Source organism: Gekko japonicus, unplaced genomic scaffold, assembly GCF_001447785.1.
Source record: "Gekko japonicus isolate JY-2015 unplaced genomic scaffold, Gekko_japonicus_V1.1 scaffold64, whole genome shotgun sequence".
Taxonomy (NCBI): domain Eukaryota; kingdom Metazoa; phylum Chordata; class Lepidosauria; order Squamata; family Gekkonidae; genus Gekko; species Gekko japonicus.
In genome coordinates this window covers 1,201,887-1,223,653 of record NW_015170277.1, presented here as the reverse complement: position 1 = coordinate 1,223,653, position 21,767 = coordinate 1,201,887, and the positions used below count along the sequence as shown (strand labels likewise).

Below are 21,767 nucleotides of genomic sequence, written 5' to 3'. Positions count from 1 at the left end.
AAGCTGGCGGTGTTCCCACACCTCTCCCGCTATTACTGCTTCCTTCTTTGCCAGCTCTTTAGAAACTGAACGGATTACGAAAATAATTTATTCTGTTCTGTTCACATCATCCGAGTTCCCTGGTCACTGCATCTGGACTTCTGAGGACGGTGACGGAGAACAGACACAGACCTGACTGATAGCTGTTGTTGGCCCTGCTTCTTGATACTTTCACTGTGACCCTAAAGCTGCCTGTATATTTCAAGATCCAGAGGAGTTAGCCGTGTTAGTCTGTGGCTGCAAAACAGTAAAAATCCCAGTAGCACCTTCAAACAAACTTCACTGCAGCACAAGCAGTCGAGAAACACCGCTCTCTTTGTCAGCTGCCTCTGACAAAGAGTGCTGTGTTTCTCAAAAGCTTATGCGACAATAAAGTTTTGTTAGTCTTAAAGGGGCTACTGGCCTTTTTACTGTTTTGTACATGTCAAGACCTTACACGGTTTTTTAAAGTTAAAAGGCCTGCCAGTGTAATGTGGTGCTGGAAAAATGGACAATATTGCAATGCCCCTGTATAGATCTATGGTTGGGCCTCATTTGGAAAATCGAATACCGTTCTGGTCACCATGTTGCAAAAGCTGGAAAAGTGCTGGGGAGGACAACCAATAGGGAATTGGACCACCTTTCCTCTGAGGAAATGCTGAAGTCTCTGGGATTTTTCAGTTTGGAAAAGAAAAGACCTGGGGGGGGGGGGGGGGACGATAGGGGTTTATAAAATTATACACGGGGTGGGGAGAGTAGTTTTTCTCCCTCTCCCAAAAGACTAGAACTTGAGTGCATCCAATGAAGCTGTTGGGCAGCAGGTTCAGGACGGACAAAAAGAAATACTACTTTACACAGAGAGTGACTAAAACGTGGAATTTGCCGCCAGAGGATGGAGTGATGGACACAGGAATAAACAGCTTTAAAAGAGGATTAGACAGATTCGTAGAGGGTAAGTTTGTCAATAGTTACTAGCCACAGTGACTGAGGGGAACCTCCACATTCAGAGGCAGTCCACCTCTGAATCCCAGAGCCAGGAGGCAACCTCAGGGAAAGGCCTTGGCGTCTATGCCCTCCAGAGGAACCCTGTTGTTGGCCCTCCAGAGGAACCCTGTTGTTGGCCCTCCAGAGGAACTGGTTGGCCACTGAGTGAGACAGGATGCTGGACTAGGTGGACCACTGGTCTGATCCAGCAGGGCTCTTCTGATGTTCTTATGATGCTGGCAACTCCTTGGCACCCGCGGGCCAGGTAGGTAGGAAATATCCCATCCCACATGCTGAGAAGCACATTGTGAAAGAAGCAAACATATACGGTACACCCAATCACAAACCAGGAATGAGAAGTGGTAGGTTGAGCCGACAATCTCCCGCCGCAACCAAGCTCAGGTGTGCCGGGGAGCACACGCAGGGCAGGGCAGGCCAGTGCCTGGGGTCCAGATTCCACCAGCAAATACGGTTTTCCAGGACTCTCAAGGCATCTTCAAGACTTTTCACTCCAGCACAGCCTATCACAGGAGTCCCCAACAAGGTGCCTTTGGGCACCATGGTGTCCCTCAACACCCCTCTTGACCCCCCTCTAGGTGTTTTTAGAAAGTGGGTGGGGCTTTTGCCCAGCAAGGCTACTGATTGGCCAATGGAGACTTGATTGGCTGTGCAAACTTTTAAAAACATTGCCACCAGTGCACAAGGATCTTCAGTGTGTGAGCGAAGGTAAACTGCAGCAGCTTAAAAAGGTTGTGGGCCCCTAGCCGGGGGGGGGGGCACATGCAGCTCTATCACACATATTGTGTGGCTCCCAGTAGGGCAGCTGAGAAAGCGAAGGGAAGGCATACTTTTTCTCCCCCCATCTTTTTGCTTTCTTTGTCTCTCTCTCTCTCTTTCCACCTCACCTCTTTCCTTCTTTCTTTTCACCTCTCTCTCTCTCTCTCTTAGACAAATAAATATCACTAGCAAACAAAAACATATCACTGGACAAATAAATACCATCATCGATATCTGTTTTTACCCCCCCCTTTTTTTGACAGTCTCCTTTAATGTTAACAAAAAGCAAATGTGCATATTTTAAAAATAATGATGTGTGTAATATTTGTTTACTAGGTGCAAGGCCTGTTGCAGGAAGAGAGACAACGAGCCCTAGAGAGAGGTTGCCAGGCTCGTGCCCCCCCCCCCACCGTGCACTGGAGGCGGCGGGGCAAGCCAGTCAGCCTCTTCCCTCCTCTGTTGGCACGCTGGAGGCCTCGCCCATCCACAGCGCCATGCGCTGGTGGCGGGCCAAGCCGGGCGGGCTGGCTCCTTCCCCACCCTCCCGCCTGCTCAAGGGCCCGGCGTGCCAAGGTGGCCGGCCTCGTCCTTCTCCCCACTGGCCGCCCGAGCAAGCGAGCGAGCGACACACGTAGCGGTGGAGCGGTGGTGACCGAGGGACAGCCACTTGCCGCCCATTCCAGCCGCGCACGCACCAAGCCGGCTAACCTCGTCCCTCCTCCCATCACCACCACCCCATGGTAGGCCAGTTGCCCCGAGTGGCAGCCGACGGGCCAATGGCTGAGGGAGCGCATTTCCTCTCGCCACCCCATAGGCTGGTGGCCACCCCAAATCCCTTTTATAGTAAGGAGAGATGCCTTGCGGCTCTCAAACACCTGACGTTTATTCCATGTGGCTCTTATGCTGAGCAAGTTTGGCCACCCCTGCCCTAGCCTATCAGACGTCATCGTCTGCATCTAAAACGGACTCTAGTCCACAGGAGTGTATGCCAGAATAAAAATTCCTCAGTCGTTCAAGTGCCACTGGACTCCTTTGTATATTTACTACCCAGATACTCTTCACAAAACATTGGCATGTCTTTTCAGCCCTCAATAGAAGCCCCTCTCCTACCCCAGAGATTTGCCAACTACCTACACTTAAAACCCTTCCCTGCTGAAGGACAGGTGTGCCCCTAAGTGCAGAACCCATGCACGCGGCAAAGAATTCTGGGACATGCTCCGTGGCTCTCTCCCTGCCCACGCATAGACTGTGGCGGCGAAGCCAGTCGGGGCTTTGCTGTCTTCCCTTCCCAGAGGAGAGGCCTGGAGAACACCCAACGCCCACCTGCAGCTGCCGACACACAACAAGACTGGGTCAAAGCGAGCTTCTTGCTCTTCTCTTCCACGGCTCGGTTTTCGCTCTCATCCCCGCTCCGCTGCCAACTCCACCCACTCACGTTTTCTTGCTAATATTTACTTATTTATTCTTCTAGCCCGCCTTATTCGTCAAGGCAGCATGCACAAGATCCCAAAGGGCTCCCACACAAAGCATTAACCAGACTTAGTCCAGTCATAGTCTGAAGGGTTCCTAGAGTCTAACCCTCTATTCAGTGCAGGAAATTTCGTTAGCACATCTGCAATAAGTGGTTATACAGCCTCGGCTCCAAGACCTGCAGCGAGGGAGAATTCCATCACACTCCTAGCCAATGGCGTCCATTTGTCAGCTCTGCAGCTGCCATGGACTGGGGGGGGGATACTGAATGCTGGATAAATTGCCTCTGTCTGTTTCTCTTGGAACGTTCAGTTTCCCTTTTCCCTGCATCCTTATCGCCCCTTAGTCTGAGCTGGTGACCTTGGTTCCTTGTTGCTTCTGCTCCCTGGGAATGCTTACCCGTTAGGTTAGGCGGGCTTTTGCTTGACTCCTGATTGGCCCCCTACCACCCACTGACCCTTTTGATTCCTGTATATCACTAGCCTGCACGCACTTGCTTCTAGTTCTGATAATGAATGTATGTTCAGAAGACCTGCCTTTACTGTACTCAATAAACTTGAACCTTTTGAAGGAGCGTCGTTGAGAACTGATTGCTCCAGGACTCTGGCACCACTGTGGGACCGCTCCCCCCATTAGGACGTTTCTCCTAATACTCAACCAAAGCCTACCCTCACACACATGAAGCTGCCCTATACTGAATCAGACCACTGCTCCAACTAGGTCAGTGTTGTCTATTCAGACTGGCAGCAGCTCTCTAGTGTCTCGGGCAGAGGTCCTTCACATCACCTGTGGCCTGGACCTTAAGTGGAACTGCCGAGGATTGAACCTGGGACCTTCTGCATGTTAAGCAGAGAATCTACCACTGAGCCATGGGCCCTTCCCATTCTGTGATGTTGCCCTTGGCCCACCTAGGTCAGGATTGTCTACTCAGACTGGCAGCCGCTCTCCGGTGTCTCAGACAGAGGTCTGTCACATCACCTACTGCCTGTATAAATCGATGGTGCGACCTCATTTGGAGTACTGTGTACACTTCTGGTCACCACACCTCAAAAAGGATATTATGGCACTGGAAAAAGTGCAGAAAAGGGCAACTAGAACACTTTCCCTATGAAGAAAGGTTAAAGCGCTTGGGGCTCTTTAGCTTGGAGAGACGACGGCTGAGGGGTGACATGATCGAGGTTTATAAGATTATGCATGGGATGGAGCAGGTCGAGAAAGAGGTCCTTTTCTCCCTTTCTTACAATACAAGAACTCGTGGGCACTCCATGAAATTGCTGAGCGGTCGGGTTAGAACAGATAGAAGGAAGAACGTCTTCACACAGTGAGTGATGAACACATGGGATTCACTGCCATAGGAGGGGGTGACCGCTACAAGGATGGACGGCTTCAAGAGGGAACTGGATAAACCTATGGAGCAGAGGTCCATCAGTGGCTATTAGCGACAAAGTATAGATAGGAACTCTCGGTCTGGGGCAAGGGATGCTCTGTGTTCTTGGTGCTTGGGGGGGGGGACAACAGTGGGAGGGCTTCTAGTGTCCTGGGCCCCCTGCTGGATCTCCTGATGGCCCCTGGTATTTTTGGCCAGTGGGTGACAGAGTGTTGGACTGGATGGGCCGTTGGCCTGATCCAACATTGGCTTCTCTCATGTTCTTATGTCCTTTCAGCTGGAGATGCCGAGGATTGAACCTGGGACCTTCTGCACGCCAAGCAGATCCTCTGCCACTGAGCTACAGCCACACCTATAAGTCAAGCCTCTTAGAGCTACCATTGCCTTCTGGAGCGGCAGAGAACAAGTCACTTGCTTAGCTTCAGCAGGTGGCTGGACCCCCTTGTCTTCAGAACAACCCCTGGACCCCTCTCAAGCAGTCTCTTTTGAGGGGAAGTGGTCGGCAAGGCAGCCCGGGTTCTCCAGAAGCTGGTTTAGAAGCGACTGGTCGACCCCGCAACCCCCGGGGGGCTCCTGTGCAATGCTCCCTCTAAGTTATGGAGTCCTGTGAGCAAAAATTCTACTCTGTGAGCTACTGATATTAAAGTTGTGAGCCAGCAATTTGGCTACTGCATAAATTAGTTTGCTCCGGAGCCATCCTTCCTGAGCTAAGACAAAAATGTGTGAGCCAGAGGCTAAAAACCTGTGAGCTAGCTCACACTAACTCAGCTTAGAGGGAACACTGCTCCTGTGTTAGAGACACTTACGTCAACAAATTCCCCGGCGCAGACAAGGACCTCTCGTCTCTTCTGCTCCCTTCAAATGGGTTCCCGAAAGACCTTTTCCTGATCATTGACTTCACCAGGATCTGAAAGATGAAATTGACACATGGGGAGAGTCGGGAAGGACCACCAGGGCTTCTTCTCTGGGGGACAAAAGGACCTGGCAAGTTCTGCATCTGCCCTTGATTTTTATGTATCGAAAACATTCTTATGCCGCCTCTCCATCTGATCAGGGCCCCCGGTGATTCTGACTGAGAAACAGGAAGGAAGCTCTCGGGTAGTTCTTTGATTCAAACTTATTCAGGCCTTATTACTATCTGGGCTGCTTTCTGATGGATCCGTTTCAATCCTGTGGTGATTTCCTCCGATGCAAAAGAGCTCTCTCGCCTGAGGGGAAAGCACCACTGCTGGCTAAATAGATCTGCGGGATCCAACCCATTGTGATTCGTCTTTTGTGACCAGAGACAAAGCCCCACAATTATGGCAATGATTTCTGTACGTGCGTATTGAAAGCTCCCTGCACGTAACCTGTGGTTGGTTTATTAACATTCCATTCCTCAATGGACCTTCAGGGCAGACGGCAAAACACTGAAAACCCAACAGTAAATGACTATTAGTATCACTTCATGTTTATAGCACCTTACAATGTTGGACTGTTTTTAGATGATTTTAGGATTGTTTAAATTGTTACTGATGTGTTTTTATTCTTTTGTGTAAGAGAGAGAGAGAGAGAGAGAGAGAGAGAGAGAGAGAGAGAGAGAGAAAAAAAAGAAAGAAAGAAAGAAAGAAAGAAAGAAAGAAAGAACAAAAGAAAGAAAGAAAGAAAGAAAGAAAGAAAGAAAGAAAGAAAGAAAGAAAGAAAGAAAGAGAAAGGGAGGGAGGGAGGGAGGGAGGAAGAGGGGAAGGAGGGAAGGAAGGACGGAAGGAAGGAGGGAAGGAAGGACGGAAGGAAGGAAGGAAGGAAGGAAGGAAGGAAGGAAGGAAGGAGGGAAGGAAGGAGGGAAGGAAGGACGGAAGGAAGGAAGGAAGGAAGGAAGGAAGGAAGGAAGGAAGGAAGGAAGGAAGGAAGGAAGAGGGGGAAAGAGAAAGAAAGAAAGAAAGAAAGAAAAAGAAAGAAAGAAAGAAAGAAAGAAAGAAAGAAAGAAAGAAAGAAAGAAAGAAAGAAAGAGAAAGACAGAGACAAAGGAAGGAAGGAAGGGGGGAGGGAGAGAGAAAGAGAGAGAAAGAGAGAAAGGGAGGGAGGGAAAGAAAGAGAGAGAAAGAGAGAAAGGGAGGGAGGGAGGAAGGGGGGGGAGAGAGAGAGAAAGTTTGACAGTCAGTAAAGCCATCAGCCAGCTCCTTATTCTCCTAGTGTCATCAAACCAACATCAGTAAAACAGTCATCCACTGAAGGCCTGAGAATCAGCGTGAAAAGAATTACAGAGCGGAAAACTGCTTAAAGCCTCAGTCAGCACCCTGACCTGGATAGCCCGGCCAAGGCTGATCTTGTCATTTCTCAGAAGCTAAGCAGGGTCGGCCCTGGTTAGTCCTTGGATGGGAGACCTGTGACCGTCTCCTGCCTTGAAAACCCTCAAGGGTTGTTGCCATAAGTCAGCTGTGACGGGACACCCCCCCATCCCCATCTTCAGCATTCAATGGAATGCCAACAAGGCATTTATTGTTCCAAAGCCATAAAGCTGCTACAGAAAAGATTCACTATCTAGATGGAACTACCATTCCTCCACCACTACCACAAGTAGGGAGAGGGGTTACCCAAAACGTCTCCCTGATGGGCTAGTTTACTGCATGCGGGGAGACTTGTCAAGGGCATATGGCCATACAACTAGCACGGCCAAGGGGAGAGTGAAAACATAGCCCTTTCCCTGGTTGGTGAGTTTAGATTATCCCTCTCTCAAAATACTAGAACTTGAGGGCATCCAATGAAACTGACGGACAGTAGGTTCAGGATGGGCAAAAGGAAAGACTACTTCACACAGAGGGTGATTAAAATGTGGAATTCGCTGCCAGAGGATGTAGTGAAGGCATGTAGTGATGGTCACAGGAATAAACACCTTTCGAAGGGGATTAGATAGATTCATGAAGAATAAGTATGTCAATGGCTACTAGCCCTGGTGACTGAGGGGAACCTCCACATTCGGAGGCACTAAACCTCTGAATCCCAGAGCAGGGAGACAATATCAGGGGATGGCCTCGGCCTCTCTGCCCTGTTGTTGGCCCTCCAGAGGAACTGGTTGGCCTCTGTGTGAGGCAGGATGCTGGACTAGGTGGGACCACGGGTCTGATCCAGCAGAGCTCCTCTTATGTTCTTGTCAGGGGAAGGCCTCGGCCTCTGTGCCCCGCTGTTGGCCCTCCAGAGGAACTGGTTGGCCTCTGTGTGAGGCAGGATGCTGGACTAGGTGGGACCACGGGTCTGATCCAGCAGAGCTCCTCTTATGTTCTTGTCAGGGGAAGGCCTCGGCCTCTGTGCCCCGCTGTTGGCCCTCCAGAGGAACTGGTTGGCCTCTGTGTGAGGCAGGATGCTGGACTAGGTGGGACCACGGGTCTGATCCAGCAGAGCTCCTCTTATGTTCTTGTCAGGGGAAGGCCTCGGCCTCTGTGCCCCGCTGTTGGCCCTCCAGAGGAACTGATTGGCCTCTGTGTGAGACAGGAGGCTGGACTAGATGGCCCACTGGTCTGATCCAGAAGGGCTCTTCTTATGTTCTTAAATCATTCAAGAATATAAGCCCCTCTCCCAATGCCGAAGTGGTACAGTCCATCTCATTCTGCAAGCCGACGCAGAATGGTTCTTGTACACAGGCGTCCACCAGCTCCTCTGCAAAACTGCAAGGTTTTCTGGGAGCTGCCAGATTTAGGACTGAATTTGATTAAAGCAGTCCTAATCTGTGATTTTATATTTGGGTTTGATTTGATGTATTTTGATGTTCTCTATGTCGTTTTATTTATATGATAAGCCCCCTTGAGCTCCCTAAGGAGGAAAGGCTACTATTAAATGTTTTATATGAAAGGACTGAAAGGGGTATTTAAAGACAGGCTGTGACAAGCCTTCCCTTCAGACTCCCAGCAGGAAGAATCCGGACCGGTCCTCCAACCCCGCGCAGCTCCCCGCCTCCCACTCACCACCGTGGCCAAGCTCGGGATGTGTTTCACCGAATTCTCCACCTCTTCCTCCGTCACCTCCACAAGTGTGCAGTTCTCATCTTCTGTCGGCAACGGCTCCACTCCATTCTTGGTCACCCAAGGGTGCACCTGAAATGGAAAAATTATTATTATGGATTGCTTTTTAATGGCTTCTTTTCCTCAATGAAGAATGCGGTAAACCCGAGGAAACAGGAGCGAGGATCAGTCTGACTTAGCAGGGATGTTCTCATTGGCCATGATAGATAGGAATGTAACTTCCATGTAAGGGAGCAGTCTACCTGTGTAACTGAGACAACTCCCAGCACGCCCTGCTTGTGGGCTGGCTGCCCACTGTGAGAAAAGGGATATTGGATCAGCCGCATCTTCAGTATGATCCAGCAGAGATCATCCTTGTAATCGTATGTGAAGCGGAACGGATAAGAGTGATAACGTCCAGCAAAGCACAGGGTGCTGTTAAAGCAGACAAGTGCATCAGGAACACCAGAGAAAGCCAAGCCAAATGAGGCACTCCTGTACAAAGTTAAGCGCCCCACACCTCACAAGACCTTTTGGCATTTTAACATGAGATACCTTAATTTCCGGGACTGTGATCCTGGATTCGGGGGTTTTGTCCAGCATCTGCGTGATCAGATCCTTCAGCTCATCCGAAATATCTGGCCTTAGGGAGGAAGCAAAATTAAAATGAGCCAAAAGTACACTTGACAGAGCGGTCCGTGAGCAAACGAGACGGCCTCCGTTTCTTGAGATTCTCAGGTGAAGCTGCATGGGAAAGAGCAGGTAGAGAAAGAGGTACTTTTCTCCCTCTCTCACAATACAAGAACTCGTGGGCACTCCATGAAATTGCTGAGCGGTCGGGTTAGAACGGATAGAAGGAAGTACTTCTTCACCCAAAGAGTGATTAACACTTGGAATTCACTGCCACAGGAAGTGGTGGCGGCTACAAGCATGGACGGCTTCAAAAGAGAATTAGATAAGCATATGGAGCAGAGGTCCATCAGTGGCTATTAGCCACAAGGTATAGATAGGGGCTCTGGGGCAAGTGATGCTCTGTCATCTTGGTGCTTGGGGAGGTCAACAGTGGGAGGGCTTCTAATGTCCTGGCCCCACTGGTGGACCCCCTGATGGCACTGGTATTTCTGGCCACTGTGTGATACAGAGTGTTAGACTGGATGGGCCTTTGGCCTGATCCAACATTGGCGTCTCTTATGTTCTTATGCCTTATACTGAATCAGACCCCTCGGTCCATCAAAGTCAGCGTTGGCTGCTCAGATTGGCAGCAACTCTCCAGGGTCTCAGGCAGAGGTCTTTTTCATGTCACCTCCTACCTGACCATAACTGGGAATATCGGGGATTGAACCTGGGACCTTCAACATGCCAAGCAGAGGCTCTTCCACTGAGCCACAGCCCCTCCCCTCCGGTTTAAAGGGAAAGACGCACGTTTCCAGCCCTCGGGCAAAGATAGGCTCGGAAACGTGCGGGCAACTCCCTGGTGAAATCTCACCGGTCCAGGCAACGGAAGAAGGTTGCCCCTAGTCAAGGGATGGCGATTCTGGCTGACGTGTGCCGGGCTCATTCCCGGGACTTGTGGAATTCAAACATCCTCCAGCCCGGAACCACAGAGACTTGAGCCTCATCTGGTCCCATTCTGGAAGAGTAGTTAGTTGTCCCCCCCCCCCAGGGTTACCAGCCCCCTGCCGGGTATGAAAGATCCCCTGCCCCCAGGCCCCACCACTGGTCAGCTGGCTGGTGGGGAGACCTACCAGCAGGGGAGGCAGGCCGAGGCTGATGTTGCCAGCAATGCAGAGTCATCACTTCCAGAGGTAGGTGGGGCTGAGAGAGCTCTGACAGAAACTGTTCTTGACAGAACAGCTCTGAGAGAACTTGTGACTGACCCAAGGTCACACCAGCAGCTGCATGTGGAGGAGTGGGGGATCAAACCCGGTTCTCCCCGATTAGAGTCTGCACACTTAACCACTACACCAAGCGGAGCACTGTGATCTGCTAATCAGCATCTACTTGTAGTCCCCCGTCTTATCTCAACTAGGGCCAGGGCCTTTTCAGTGGCGGCTCCTACCTGGTGGAATGAGCTCCTATATGAGATCAGGGCCCTGCGGGACCTTTTACAGTTCCACAGGGCCTGCAAGACGGAGCTCTTCCGCTGGGCTTTTAGTTGAGGTGGCAGGCATCCTCCTTTTTATCTATCTATTGGGCCTCCCCTTTGGTGGACCAGATCTGGAACCCAACTGTGACAGGTTACATCTGTTGAGGCTCTGATGGGAGCTTTTACAGTTCCACAGGGCCTGCAAGACGGAGCTCTTCTGCCGGGCTTTTAGTTGAGGTGGCAGGCATCCTCCTTTTTATCTATCTATTGGGCCTCCCCTTTGGTGAACCAGATCTGGAACCCAACTGTGACAGGTTACATCTGTTGAGGCTCTGATGGGAGCTTTTACAGTTCCACAGGGCCTGCAAGACGGAGCTCTTCCGCCGGGCTTTTAGTTGAAGTGGCAGGCATCCTCCTTTTTATCTATCTATTGGGCCTCCCCTTTGGTGGACCAGATCTGGAACCCAACAGTGACAGGTTACATCTGTTGAGGCTCTGATGGGACCTTTTACAGTTCCACAGGGCCTGCAAGACGGAGCTCTTCCGCTGGGCTTGGTTGTGTTGTTACGTGAGGGTTTTTTTCATGTGTTCATTAAATAGGTTATATTTTATATGTATACTCTTTATTTGAAATGCTACTGCAATGCCGAAATTTTTTAATGCCCCCTGCTTTTGGGACCCCTGTCTGAGTGGAAAGGTGGCCTAGGAACGTTTTAAACGAGACGAGACAGCATCTGGGCCTTAGCACTGGGGGCATGTTTTCTTGAGAACCTCGCCCAGCAAGCCACGTGCTGGGAGCCTCGATAGTCTCTTGCCTCCCCCGCAATCCTCTCTTCCAGCTTTTTTTCTGCTTCATCGTCGAAGCACCAAAGCGACAATAACCCTCTAGGCACCAGGCACAGAAGCACCCGTTCTCTTGCGCACTCACTGGTCCGGGAACTCCAGCGTCTGACTCTTGATTTTGCTGTGCAGGCTCAGAATCCTCTCATCCATAAAGGGGCACTACGGGAGAAGAGGAGAACGTAATGGGGTTTCACGAAGGAAGAACCAGCTGGGGCTAACTTGGGCCGCCCCCCTCCCAAACCTCTCCTGACTGGAGCGGGCAGATTTTTCAGCTGAGAACCCAGTTGGGCCCCCACCTGCTTTGGAGGGCTTGGAGATGAATGGCCGGGGCTCTTTGGTGCTGGGAAGAGAACCAGCAGGCGCCCAGGAACCACAGCCTGATACAGCAAGCAGCGCTCCAGCACACGGCCCTCAAGCTGCTCGGCAATTTTCTTCCAGGCGCCTGGGCCTGCTCACTCAGGCTGCAGTCCAGCAGGGTGAAGACATGAAGCTGCCTTATACCGAATCAGACTCTTGGTCCATCAAAGTCAGTACTGTCCACTCAGAAAGGCAGTGGTTCCCAGAGTCTTTCCCCTCGTCTACTGCCTGGCCCTTTCTAACTGGTGATGCCGGAGATTGAACCTGGGACCTTCTACGTGCCAAGCAGATGCTCTACTGCTGAGCCACAGCCCCTTCCATAATAAATGAAGCTGCCTTATACTTGGTCCATCAAAGCCAGTCTTGTCTACACAGACTGGCAGCAGCTCTCCAGGATCTCAGGCGGAGGGCTTTCCCATCACCTACTGCCTGGTCCTTTTCTAACTGGAGATGCTGGGGACTGAACCCAGGACCTTCTGCATGCCAAGCAGAGGCTCTTCCGCTAAGCCACAGCCCCTCTTTACAGCTCTTCAGGGTCTCAGGCGGAGGGCTTTCCCATCACCTACTGCCTGGTCCTTTTCTAACTGGAGATGCTGGGGACTGAACCCAGGACCTTCTGCATGCCAAGCAGAGGCTCTTCCGCTAAGCCACAGCCCCTCTTTACAGCTCTTCAGGGTCTCAGGCGGAGGGCTTTCCCATCACCTACTGCCTGGTCCTTTTCTAACTGGAGATGCTGGGGACTGAACCCAGGACCTTCTGCATGCCAAGCAGAGGCTCTTCCGCTAAGCCACAGCCCCTCTTTACAGCTCTTCAGGGTCTCAGGCGGAGGGCTTTCCCATCACCTACTGCCTGGTCCTTTTCTAACTGGAGATGCTGGGGACTGAACCCAGGACCTTCTGCATGCCAAGCAGAGGCTCTTCCGCTAAGCCACAGCCCCTCTTTACAGCTCTTCAGGGTCTCAGGCGGAGGGCTTTCCCATCACCTACTGCCTGGTCCTTTTCTAACTGGAGATGCTGGGGACTGAACCCAGGACCTTCTGCATGCCAAGCAGAGGCTCTTCCGCTAAGCCACAGCCCCTCTTTACAGCTCTTCAGGGTCTCAGGCGGAGGGCTTTCCCATCACCTACTGCCTGGTCCTTTTCTAACTGGAGATGCTGGGGACTGAACCCAGGACCTTCTGCATGCCAAGCAGAGGCTCTTCCGCTAAGCCACAGCCCCTCTTTACAGCTCTTCAGGGTCTCAGGCGGAGGGCTTTCCCATCACCTACTGCCTGGTCCTTTTCTAACTGGAGATGCTGGGGACTGAACCCAGGACCTTCTGCATGCCAAGCAGAGGCTCTTCCGCTAAGCCACAGCCCCTCTTTACAGCTCTTCAGGGTCTCAGGCGGAGGGCTTTCCCATCACCTACTGCCTGGTCCTTTTCTAACTGGAGATGCTGGGGACTGAACCCAGGACCTTCTGCATGCCAAGCAGAGGCTCTTCCGCTAAGCCACAGCCCCTCTTTACAGCTCTTCAGGGTCTCAGGCGGAGGGCTTTCCCATCACCTACTGCCTGGTCCTTTTTAACTGCAGGTGCCAAGGATTGAACCTGGGGCCTGCGTGCCAAGCACAGGCTCTACCACTGAGCCACAGTTCCTCCCCATTCTGTACCAACTGTTTTCTGTTTTGCTTTCAGAGTGGTGGGGGTAACGTGAGGGGTTTCTTTCTTTCACATCACCTTCCTTTCACATCACCTACTGCCTGGTCCTTTCAGCTGGAGATGTCAGGTATTGAATAACCTGCAGCTACTGCCAGATCCTCTAACTGGAGACGCTGGGGATTGAACCGGGGACTTTCTGCATACCAGGCCGGTGGTCTACCATTGTGCCACAGCCCCTCCCGTGATGATGCTGATAGATCATTAAGTAGCTGGGGGTTGGAAGAAAAGCTCCCATGCCAGGCCCCCCCCCCCCCCCAGCCAAACCTGTCTTCCTCCAATCTGGGAGCAAATCTACGTTACTGACTTCCATGGCTCTATCGGTCCTTCCCCCTCCTTGATCTATGTTGGGGGAGAGAGCGCTGCCTTACAGCCTTTCATTGAGAATTCGGAGTACCTTTCAAACGACCAATTCCTATCTGAAGGAGTGAGCGGTGACTCACGAAAGCTCCTCCCCGCCACAAATTTTAAGTCTTTAAGAAGACGACGAGATTGGATCTATACCCCTTGGCCTTCACTACCCAAAGGAGTCCCAGAGCGGCTTACAAACTCCTTTCCCTCCCCCTCCCCACAACAGACACCCTGGGAGGTAGGTGGGGCTGAGAGAGCTCTGACAGGAACTGCTCTTTTTCAAGGACAGCTGTGCCAGAACTACGGCTTGCCCAAGGTCACATCAGCAGCTGTGAGTGGAGGAGTGGGGAATCAAACCCGGTTCTCCCAGATTAGAGTCCGCGCACTTAGCCACTACACCAAACTGGTAAGCTGCTCTTTTAAGGTGCTCTTTTCTCCCTGCTACAGACAGACTAACATGGGCTAACCATCATGATCTATCTACAATTCCTAAAATTCGTTTTTTTTTTTTGGGGGGGGAGGCGATTACATTGGGATAAAACTGCACCCACATTGCAGTTTGTATCTGTGGATTGGCTCTCTGACTACGGGGTCAGCATCGTCGACAGCAACACAACAACAACAATTGTGTGCCACGAAGTTACAACTGACTCACGGCGGTCCCAGGGACGATGGGGTTTTCAAGGCTATTGACTAACAGGTATGCTTTGCTATCGTCTTCCTCTGCATAGCCACCCTCTTCTTCCTTGGCGGTCTCCCATCCAAGTACCGGCCCTGCTTAGCTTCCAAGCTCTGGTGAGACCGGGCTCGTCTGTGCTGTCAGGCTGCTCACCCATGAAGCTGCCTTATACCAAATCAGAACACCATCCCCCAAGATCAGTGTTCTCTACTCAGAGTGGCTGCAGCTCTCCAGGGTCTCAGTTTTTCACACTTACTGCCTGACCCTTTTCACTGGAGATGCCAGAGATTGAAACTGGGACCTTCTGCAGGCCAAGAAGATGCTCTGCCACTGAGCCAGGGTCCAACCCCGTCCCCCTGCTCACGATAATAATAAATGTACTACATAAAGTTCCGCAAGGCCTGCAAGACAGAGCTCTTCCGCCAGGCTTTCAAGTAGGAGCCGCCGCCCCTACTATACTACCACCGCCCTGAGGTCCCGATGAAACACCCAGTATGGAAGAAGCCTCTGCCGTCTTCTTGGAACTTTGGACATTCGATCCGTCATCCTTAGATTATGAATGGCACTGAGCACTTTGTTTAATTAAGAGTCTAAGATGTAGTACATGTTTTAAATTGTTATGTATATTACTGTTTTATCATGGCAAGTTGTCTTGCCTCTGTAAGCCGCCCTGAGCCCACTGGGGAGGGCGGGGTATAAATACGAAAAATAAAATAATAAAATAAATAAATAAATTACCCTGTTAGACTGCAATTAGTAATGAGGAAAAAAACTGTTAATAAACAATATACTTTGTGAGATCTTGTCTTTCTAAGCTTATGTGTTAGTTTATTACTTGTTATGAGAAGATTTCCAGAGCATCTCCTCCAGCTCTCTTCGTAAGGGCAATAAAAAATAAAAAAATCCCCTCCGGGGGTCTTAAAATAAATAAATAAATGTAATAAACTCTATAAAAATGTAGGTACTCAATGTGATTTCCGAAGAAGAAGAAGAGATGGGATTTATACCCCACCCTTCACTACCCAAGGGAGTCTCAGAGCGGCCAGAATTAAACTTGGCTGCTCTTAAAGGTGCCACTGGACTCAAACCTTGTTCTAATGTTGAACACCCACAAGCAAAAGAGATTCTTTCTTCTGGTCATCAAAAGAACTTTAATTCCGCGCTGGACCCAGAACTCTCGAGAACAGCTGAGCTCCTCTGACCAAGCATCTATGGTTCATTGGGCTGTTCGTCTCTGACTGGCTTCAACTCCCCCTCTAACCGAGCACCTAGCAGCACCCAGAACCTGAACCTGCCCGCTTTTAGGTCCCTCACTGTGTGGATTCTCTCATTGGGTCTGCCCATAGCCTGGCTTCTGGTGACCAAACACAGTCTTGAAAAAGTCACAACATTCCCTTACCTGCCCAAAAACAAAACAGTAGAGGGTGATCCCCATAGCCCAAACATCTAAAGCCTTGGAAAAAGAGAGAGAGATTACGTACATCAGTTTTCCAAAGTATTCTTGCTGCTTTAACCTTTAATTTATACATTATGCTGTCATTTGGAAACTAAAAACAAATCAGAAAAAGCTACCGTGGTTATCAGAAGAGAATGCTGTCTGTGTTTGTAGCCACCGTCACTGCCGCAGAAAGTGGCGGCGGCTACAAGCCAAGACAGCTTCAAGAAGGGATTGGAGAAACATCTGGAGCAGAGGCCCATCAGTGGCTACTAGCAACAAGGTATAGTTGGAACACTCGGTTTGGGGCAAGTGATGCTCGGTCTTCTTGGGGGGTCAACAGTGGGAGGGCTTCTGGAGTTCTGGCCCTGCTGGTGGACCCCCTGATGGCACCTGGGTTTTGCCCACTGTGTAGAGCAAAAACAGGGGGAGGGCTTCTGGAGTTCTGGCTCCACTGGTGGACCTCCTGATGGCACCTGGGTTTTGGCCACTGGGTGATACAGAGTGTTGGACTAGATAGGCCACTGGCCTGATCCAACATGGCTTCTCTTATGTTCTTACAGACAGATTCAAGAGGGGATTGGATAAACATACGGAGCAGATGTCCATCAGTGGCTATAAGCCACAAGGTATAGATGGAACACTCTGTCTGGGGCAGTGATGCTCTGTCTTCTTGGTGCTTGGGGGGGGGAACAGGGGGAGGGCTCCTGGAGTTCTGGCTCCACTGGTGGAACTCCTGATGGCCCCTGGGTTTTGGCCACTGGGTGACACAGAATGTTGGACTGGATGGGCCACTGGCCTGATCCAACATGGCTTCTCTTATGTTCATATGTCTGGGACAGTGACGCCCTGTCTTCTTGGTGCTTGGGGGGGCACAGTGGGAGGGCTTCTGGAGTTCTGGCCCCACTGGTGGACCTCCTGAGGGCACCTGGGGTTTGGCCACTGGGTGACACAGAATGTTGGACTAGATGGGCCACTGGCCTGATCCAACATGGCTTCTCTTATGTTCATATGTCTGGGACAGTGACGCCCTGTCTTCTTGGTGCTTGGGGGGCCACAGTGGGAGGGCTTCTGGAGTACTGGCCCCACTGGTGGACCTCCTGAGGGCACCTGGGGTTTGGCCACTGGGTCTTTTGCCACTGCCTGCCCCTGCATACAAGCCCTGGACTTCTCTGGCGGCCTCCCATCCAGGTACTAACGAAAGACAACCCTGCTTAGCTTCTGTGATGAGGCAAGCCTGGGCCATTCACGCCAGGGAAATCCCCAACGATGTAATTCTTACTTTAAAATTCAACGTGTCATGGATTGAACCTGGGACTCTCCGCATGCAAAACTGGTGTTCTGTCCCTGAGCCAAAGACCACACCAGAGCAGCGACGCAAAACATTCCCCAAGCCATGCCCAAACCCACAAACCCAGAGCGTTCCAATATACCTTTCCCGAAAATATTTTCCTGGTTTCCGAGAGGGTTTCCGGGGCCATGAAAGCCGGGGTGCCCACTGTGTTGGTTAGCAGAGCATCGGCCCCTTTGAATTCGTTGCTCACACCGAAATCCGCGATCTTGATGTGACCGTCTTCCCCGACTAAGAGGTTGGAAGGCTTAATATCCCGGTGGATTATCTTTTGGTAATGCACTGCGGGGAGAAAGACGGGAGGAGACACAGATCGGACGCCATCTCAAAAACTCACAGGACACCCACACCCTCTCCTTTCAAATCTGGGGGACAGTTTGCAATGCCGGACGTGGGGAGGCTTTGACCAGCTCAAAGCTACATCCATAGATGCGGAAAGAGTAGTGTCAGGGTTGAGAGACTGAGCTATAAGCCACAAAAAATGATGCTGGCTCCGGTCACATGGGCCGGAAAATGCGCGGGGGGGGGGAGGAGCGTGGCTGTTTGCCCCGGGGCAAAATAACGTGCGGTTGCGTGATCAGACGTCCCGTGGAGGTCCCGTGGTTAGGGGGGAGGTGCCGATCACAGGACAATCCTGCCACGCGGCAAAGAAGTGGCGCGGCAAACGGGTTTTTTTTTTGGTATACTGAAGTGTGCGCATGCTCCGTTGGGTGCTTGTGCGCATCCCTGGAGACTTGGGGGGGAAAAACCTTTTTGCGAGGGGACATGGGCGGGCGCCGGATGCCACGAACTACCACCCGAAACACGATCAGACGCCCGCCCTTGCCCCGCGGTTTCCGGAAACTAGTACCTCGGAGGTACTAGTTTTTTACCCCACATCTTCGGCGGGAAGCCTCGGGGGAGCCACAGGAGCACTACGCTTCCCAGATGTGGCGGTGTGATCGCACCCGGAAAATCCACCTATCTTCCGTCTCTGTAGCATGGCTACTGCTCCGTGTGACCGCAGCCGCTATCTCACACACTGAATAACACACTTTCAATCCACTTTTCTTTTGGTATTTTTTTATATGTGCATGTGTGTGTACACCTGGAAGTCAAGGCGACTTCTGGCGACTGACCCCTACTGGGGGCCTGGAGGATATTCAGAGAGGTGGCTGAATGAAGCCTGCCCCTGCCTCCCGACTGCTGGTATTCCTTGGAGGTCCCCCTTCCAAGTACTTGCCAGAGTCGGCCCTGCTTAGCTTCCGAGATCTGACGTGATCGGGCTGGCCTGGGCGATCCAGGTCAGGGTGCTTTCAATCCACTTTGCAACTGGATTTTACTGTGGCAAAATCCACTTGCAAACAATTGCTGAAGTGGGTTGAAATGGCGTTATTTCGCATGTGTAAAAGAAGAAGAGGAGATTGGATTTATACCCCACCCTTCACTCGGGAGTCTCAGAGCGGCTTACAAACTCCTTTCCCTTCCCCTCCCCACAACAGACACCCTATGAGGTAGGTGGGGCTGAGAGAGCTCTGAGAGAACTGTCCTTGAGAGAACAGCTCTGACAGAACTACGGCTTGCCCAAGGTCATCCAGCAGCTGTAAGTGGAGGAGTGGGGAATCAAACCCGGTTCTCCTAGATTAGAGTCCGCGGACTTAACCACTACAATGTCTCCACATCGACTCTGCCCTCAGCCATTAACTCACCTTGGATTACAGACAGATTATTTTTGCCCCCAGAGGACTGAGAGAGCAGTTTTAAAGAGATGGCTACTTGTGGTGTGTGTATATATAGATATATCTACTTCCTCTTCTCATAAACAGGGAACGGAGGGGTTTATTGTTTCCAAAACCTGTTTCAACAGGAGGGGCAGCGGGACTAAATGTTTGTACCTTATGGCTTTGTGCAGTTTCACATCGAGGAAGAGGGTTTCGTGGCATTGCACACACACTTCAAGCTTACCCAAGGAAGAGGGGCTGAAACTCACCAAAGGAGACTGAGGGCCAATCCACGTGTGACAAAGTCTGTGTGGGACATGTTCTGTGAGTTACCCAAGCTGGCTGGATCGGGACCACGGCGCAAGAGGAGACGGGAACTCAGTCTTCCCCCCCGTGCCTGACCTCAGACGGCCCAGGAGAGCTGCTAGTGGCCTGCTGAAGACAGTCCCTATGGCGCTGTCCGTGTGTCTGATGTATAGACTAGGTAACATGAGAACTGGCCTTAATATATTGGGGATGGGAGAACAGAGTGGAGAAATCGTTAATGTGGAATCAGCTGCCTGGGGAGGTGGTGAGCTCCCCCTCGCTGGCAGTCTTTCAGCAGCAGCTGGACAACCACGTTATGGACGCTCTAGGCCAGTGGTGGCGAACCTATGGCACACGTGCCAGAGGCGGCACTCAGAGCCCTCTCAGTGGGCATGCGTGCCATCGCCCCAGCCAGGCCCAGATCGTCATTAAAGTGTCGAATTCTCTGCCAAATAATTTTAAGTAAATGAAAGCATTTGGGATTGCTTTCCTTACTTTGTTTGGATCATCTTATGTTAATGTATGAGTTCTTTTTTCTAAACGAAAACCTCAGTATTCAGGTTAAATTGCCGTGTTGGCCCTTTGAGATCAATAAGTGGGTTTTGGATCACAGGTTGGGCACGCGGTCTCTGAAAGGTTCACCATCACTGCCCTAGGCTGATCCTGCATTGAGCTGGGGGCTGGACTAGATGGCCTCTAGGGACCCTTCCAACTCCGTGATTGTCTGATTCTATTCTTCTGAAGTGTCGCAAGCCGCCTGAGGACTTTTATTGTCATAAAGCAGGATATAAATATAATTAATATAGAGATTCATAGTGTCGGAGACATTTCTCAATGCGTGCCTGGATACAGCTCCCCCCCCCCCAGATTACTTTCTGTCCTCTTCCACTCTTGTCTGTCTCCATCTCAGTGGCTTCAAGTTAGCTACTGTACCCCAGCCTCCTCCTGCCAACCTAGCAGTTCGAAAGCAAGAAATTGCAAGTAGATAAATAGGGACCACTTCGGTGGGAAGGGAACAGCCTTCCGTGCGCCTTGGCGTTTAGTCACGCCGGCCACATGACCACGGAAACGTCTTCGGACAGCGCTGGCTCTTCGGCTTTGAAACGGAGATGAGCACCGCAACCCTAGAGTCGGACTCGACTGGCTTTCGAGCAAGGGAACCTTTACCTTTACCTTTAATCCAGCCTCACCTTTCCTACCTGTTGTAAGGGTATAGCAATACTGCCTCTATCTTACAGGGTGGCTGTTGCTAGATTCGAGTTCAGAACCCTCTTGGAGATCAACAAGATTTTTGGGGTACGAGCATTAGACAGTCAAAGCTCCCTTCATTGGATGGTTTCAGGCGGCAGCTGTGTTGCTCCTGTGATCTCTGAGATCTTGTAGATTACGTAATAACTTTGAACACTCCTAAATGTTACTATTGGAGCTGCGGTGGCTCAAGGGGTTAAGACGCTGAACTGTAGGCTGTGGAAGGTCAGTAGTTCAGCAGTTCGAGACCCGAGTGTGCCGCATGACGGAGTGAGCTCCCGTCTCTAGTTCCAGCTCCTGCCAACCTAGCAGTTCGAAAGCAAGAAATTGCAAGTAGATAAATAGGGACCACTTCGGTGGGAACAGCGTTCCGTGCGCCTCGGTGTTTAGTCATGCCGGCCACATGACCACGGAAACGTCTTCGGACAGCGCTGGCTCTTCGGCGTTGAAACGGAGATGAGCACCGCAACCCTAGAGTCGGACTCGACTGGCTTTCGAGCAAGGGAACCTTTACCTTTTTAAATGTTACTATTAGGTCTTCTTGACTTGTGGGAGCAAGAGCTAGTTTGGTGCAGTGGTTAGGAGCGCTGCTCTAATCTGGGAGAACCGCATTCAATTCCCCACTTCTCCACATGAAGTCAGATGGGTGACCTTGGGTCAGTCACAGCTCTTCCCTCTTTGTGGGGGTGAGAGACAGTTTGGTGTAGTGGTTAGGAGCGTGACTCTACTCTGGGAGAACCGGGTTTGATCCTCCCCTCCACACGAAGCCAGCTGGATGACCTTGGGTCAGTCACAGCTCTTCCCTCTTTGTGGGGGTGAGAGACAGTTTGGTGTAGTGGTTAGGAGCGTGACTCTACTCTGGGAGAACCGGGTTTGATCCTCCCCTCCACACGAAGCCAGCTGGATGACCTTGGGTCAGTCACAAATTCTCTCAGAGCTGTCCTTGAAAGAGCTCTCTCAGCCCCTAAAACAAGCCTAGCTCGCCACCTAGTGGTGCACAATGCTCAAATGAGCTACAGCTCCTCGGCAGCCAATCCTATCAAGATCTCCTGGCTATTCTACACCCAATCCCATACAATAATTATTAATTTTTATTTGTCGGGGCCAG

The 21,767-nt window shown here is 51.3% G+C and overlaps 1 protein-coding gene across 3 annotated transcripts in view; it reads right to left on the bottom strand.

Annotated features, from left to right (window-relative positions):
- The window catches only part of CAMKK2 (calcium/calmodulin-dependent protein kinase kinase 2, beta), a 72,246-nt gene that overhangs the window by 3,639 nt on the left and 46,840 nt on the right, over nucleotides 1-21,767 (bottom strand). For all 3 annotated transcript variants that reach the window (XM_015417703.1, XM_015417704.1, XM_015417705.1), the window contains 6 exons: nucleotides 17,488-17,687; nucleotides 16,019-16,072; nucleotides 11,625-11,698; nucleotides 9,166-9,253; nucleotides 8,575-8,703; nucleotides 5,443-5,543 (listed from right to left, as the gene is read on the bottom strand). In XM_015417703.1, coding sequence (XP_015273189.1) covers nucleotides 5,443-5,543; nucleotides 8,575-8,703; nucleotides 9,166-9,253; nucleotides 11,625-11,698; nucleotides 16,019-16,072; nucleotides 17,488-17,687 — 646 coding nt within the window. The remainder of the gene's footprint in view (nucleotides 1-5,442; nucleotides 5,544-8,574; nucleotides 8,704-9,165; nucleotides 9,254-11,624; nucleotides 11,699-16,018; nucleotides 16,073-17,487; nucleotides 17,688-21,767) is intronic.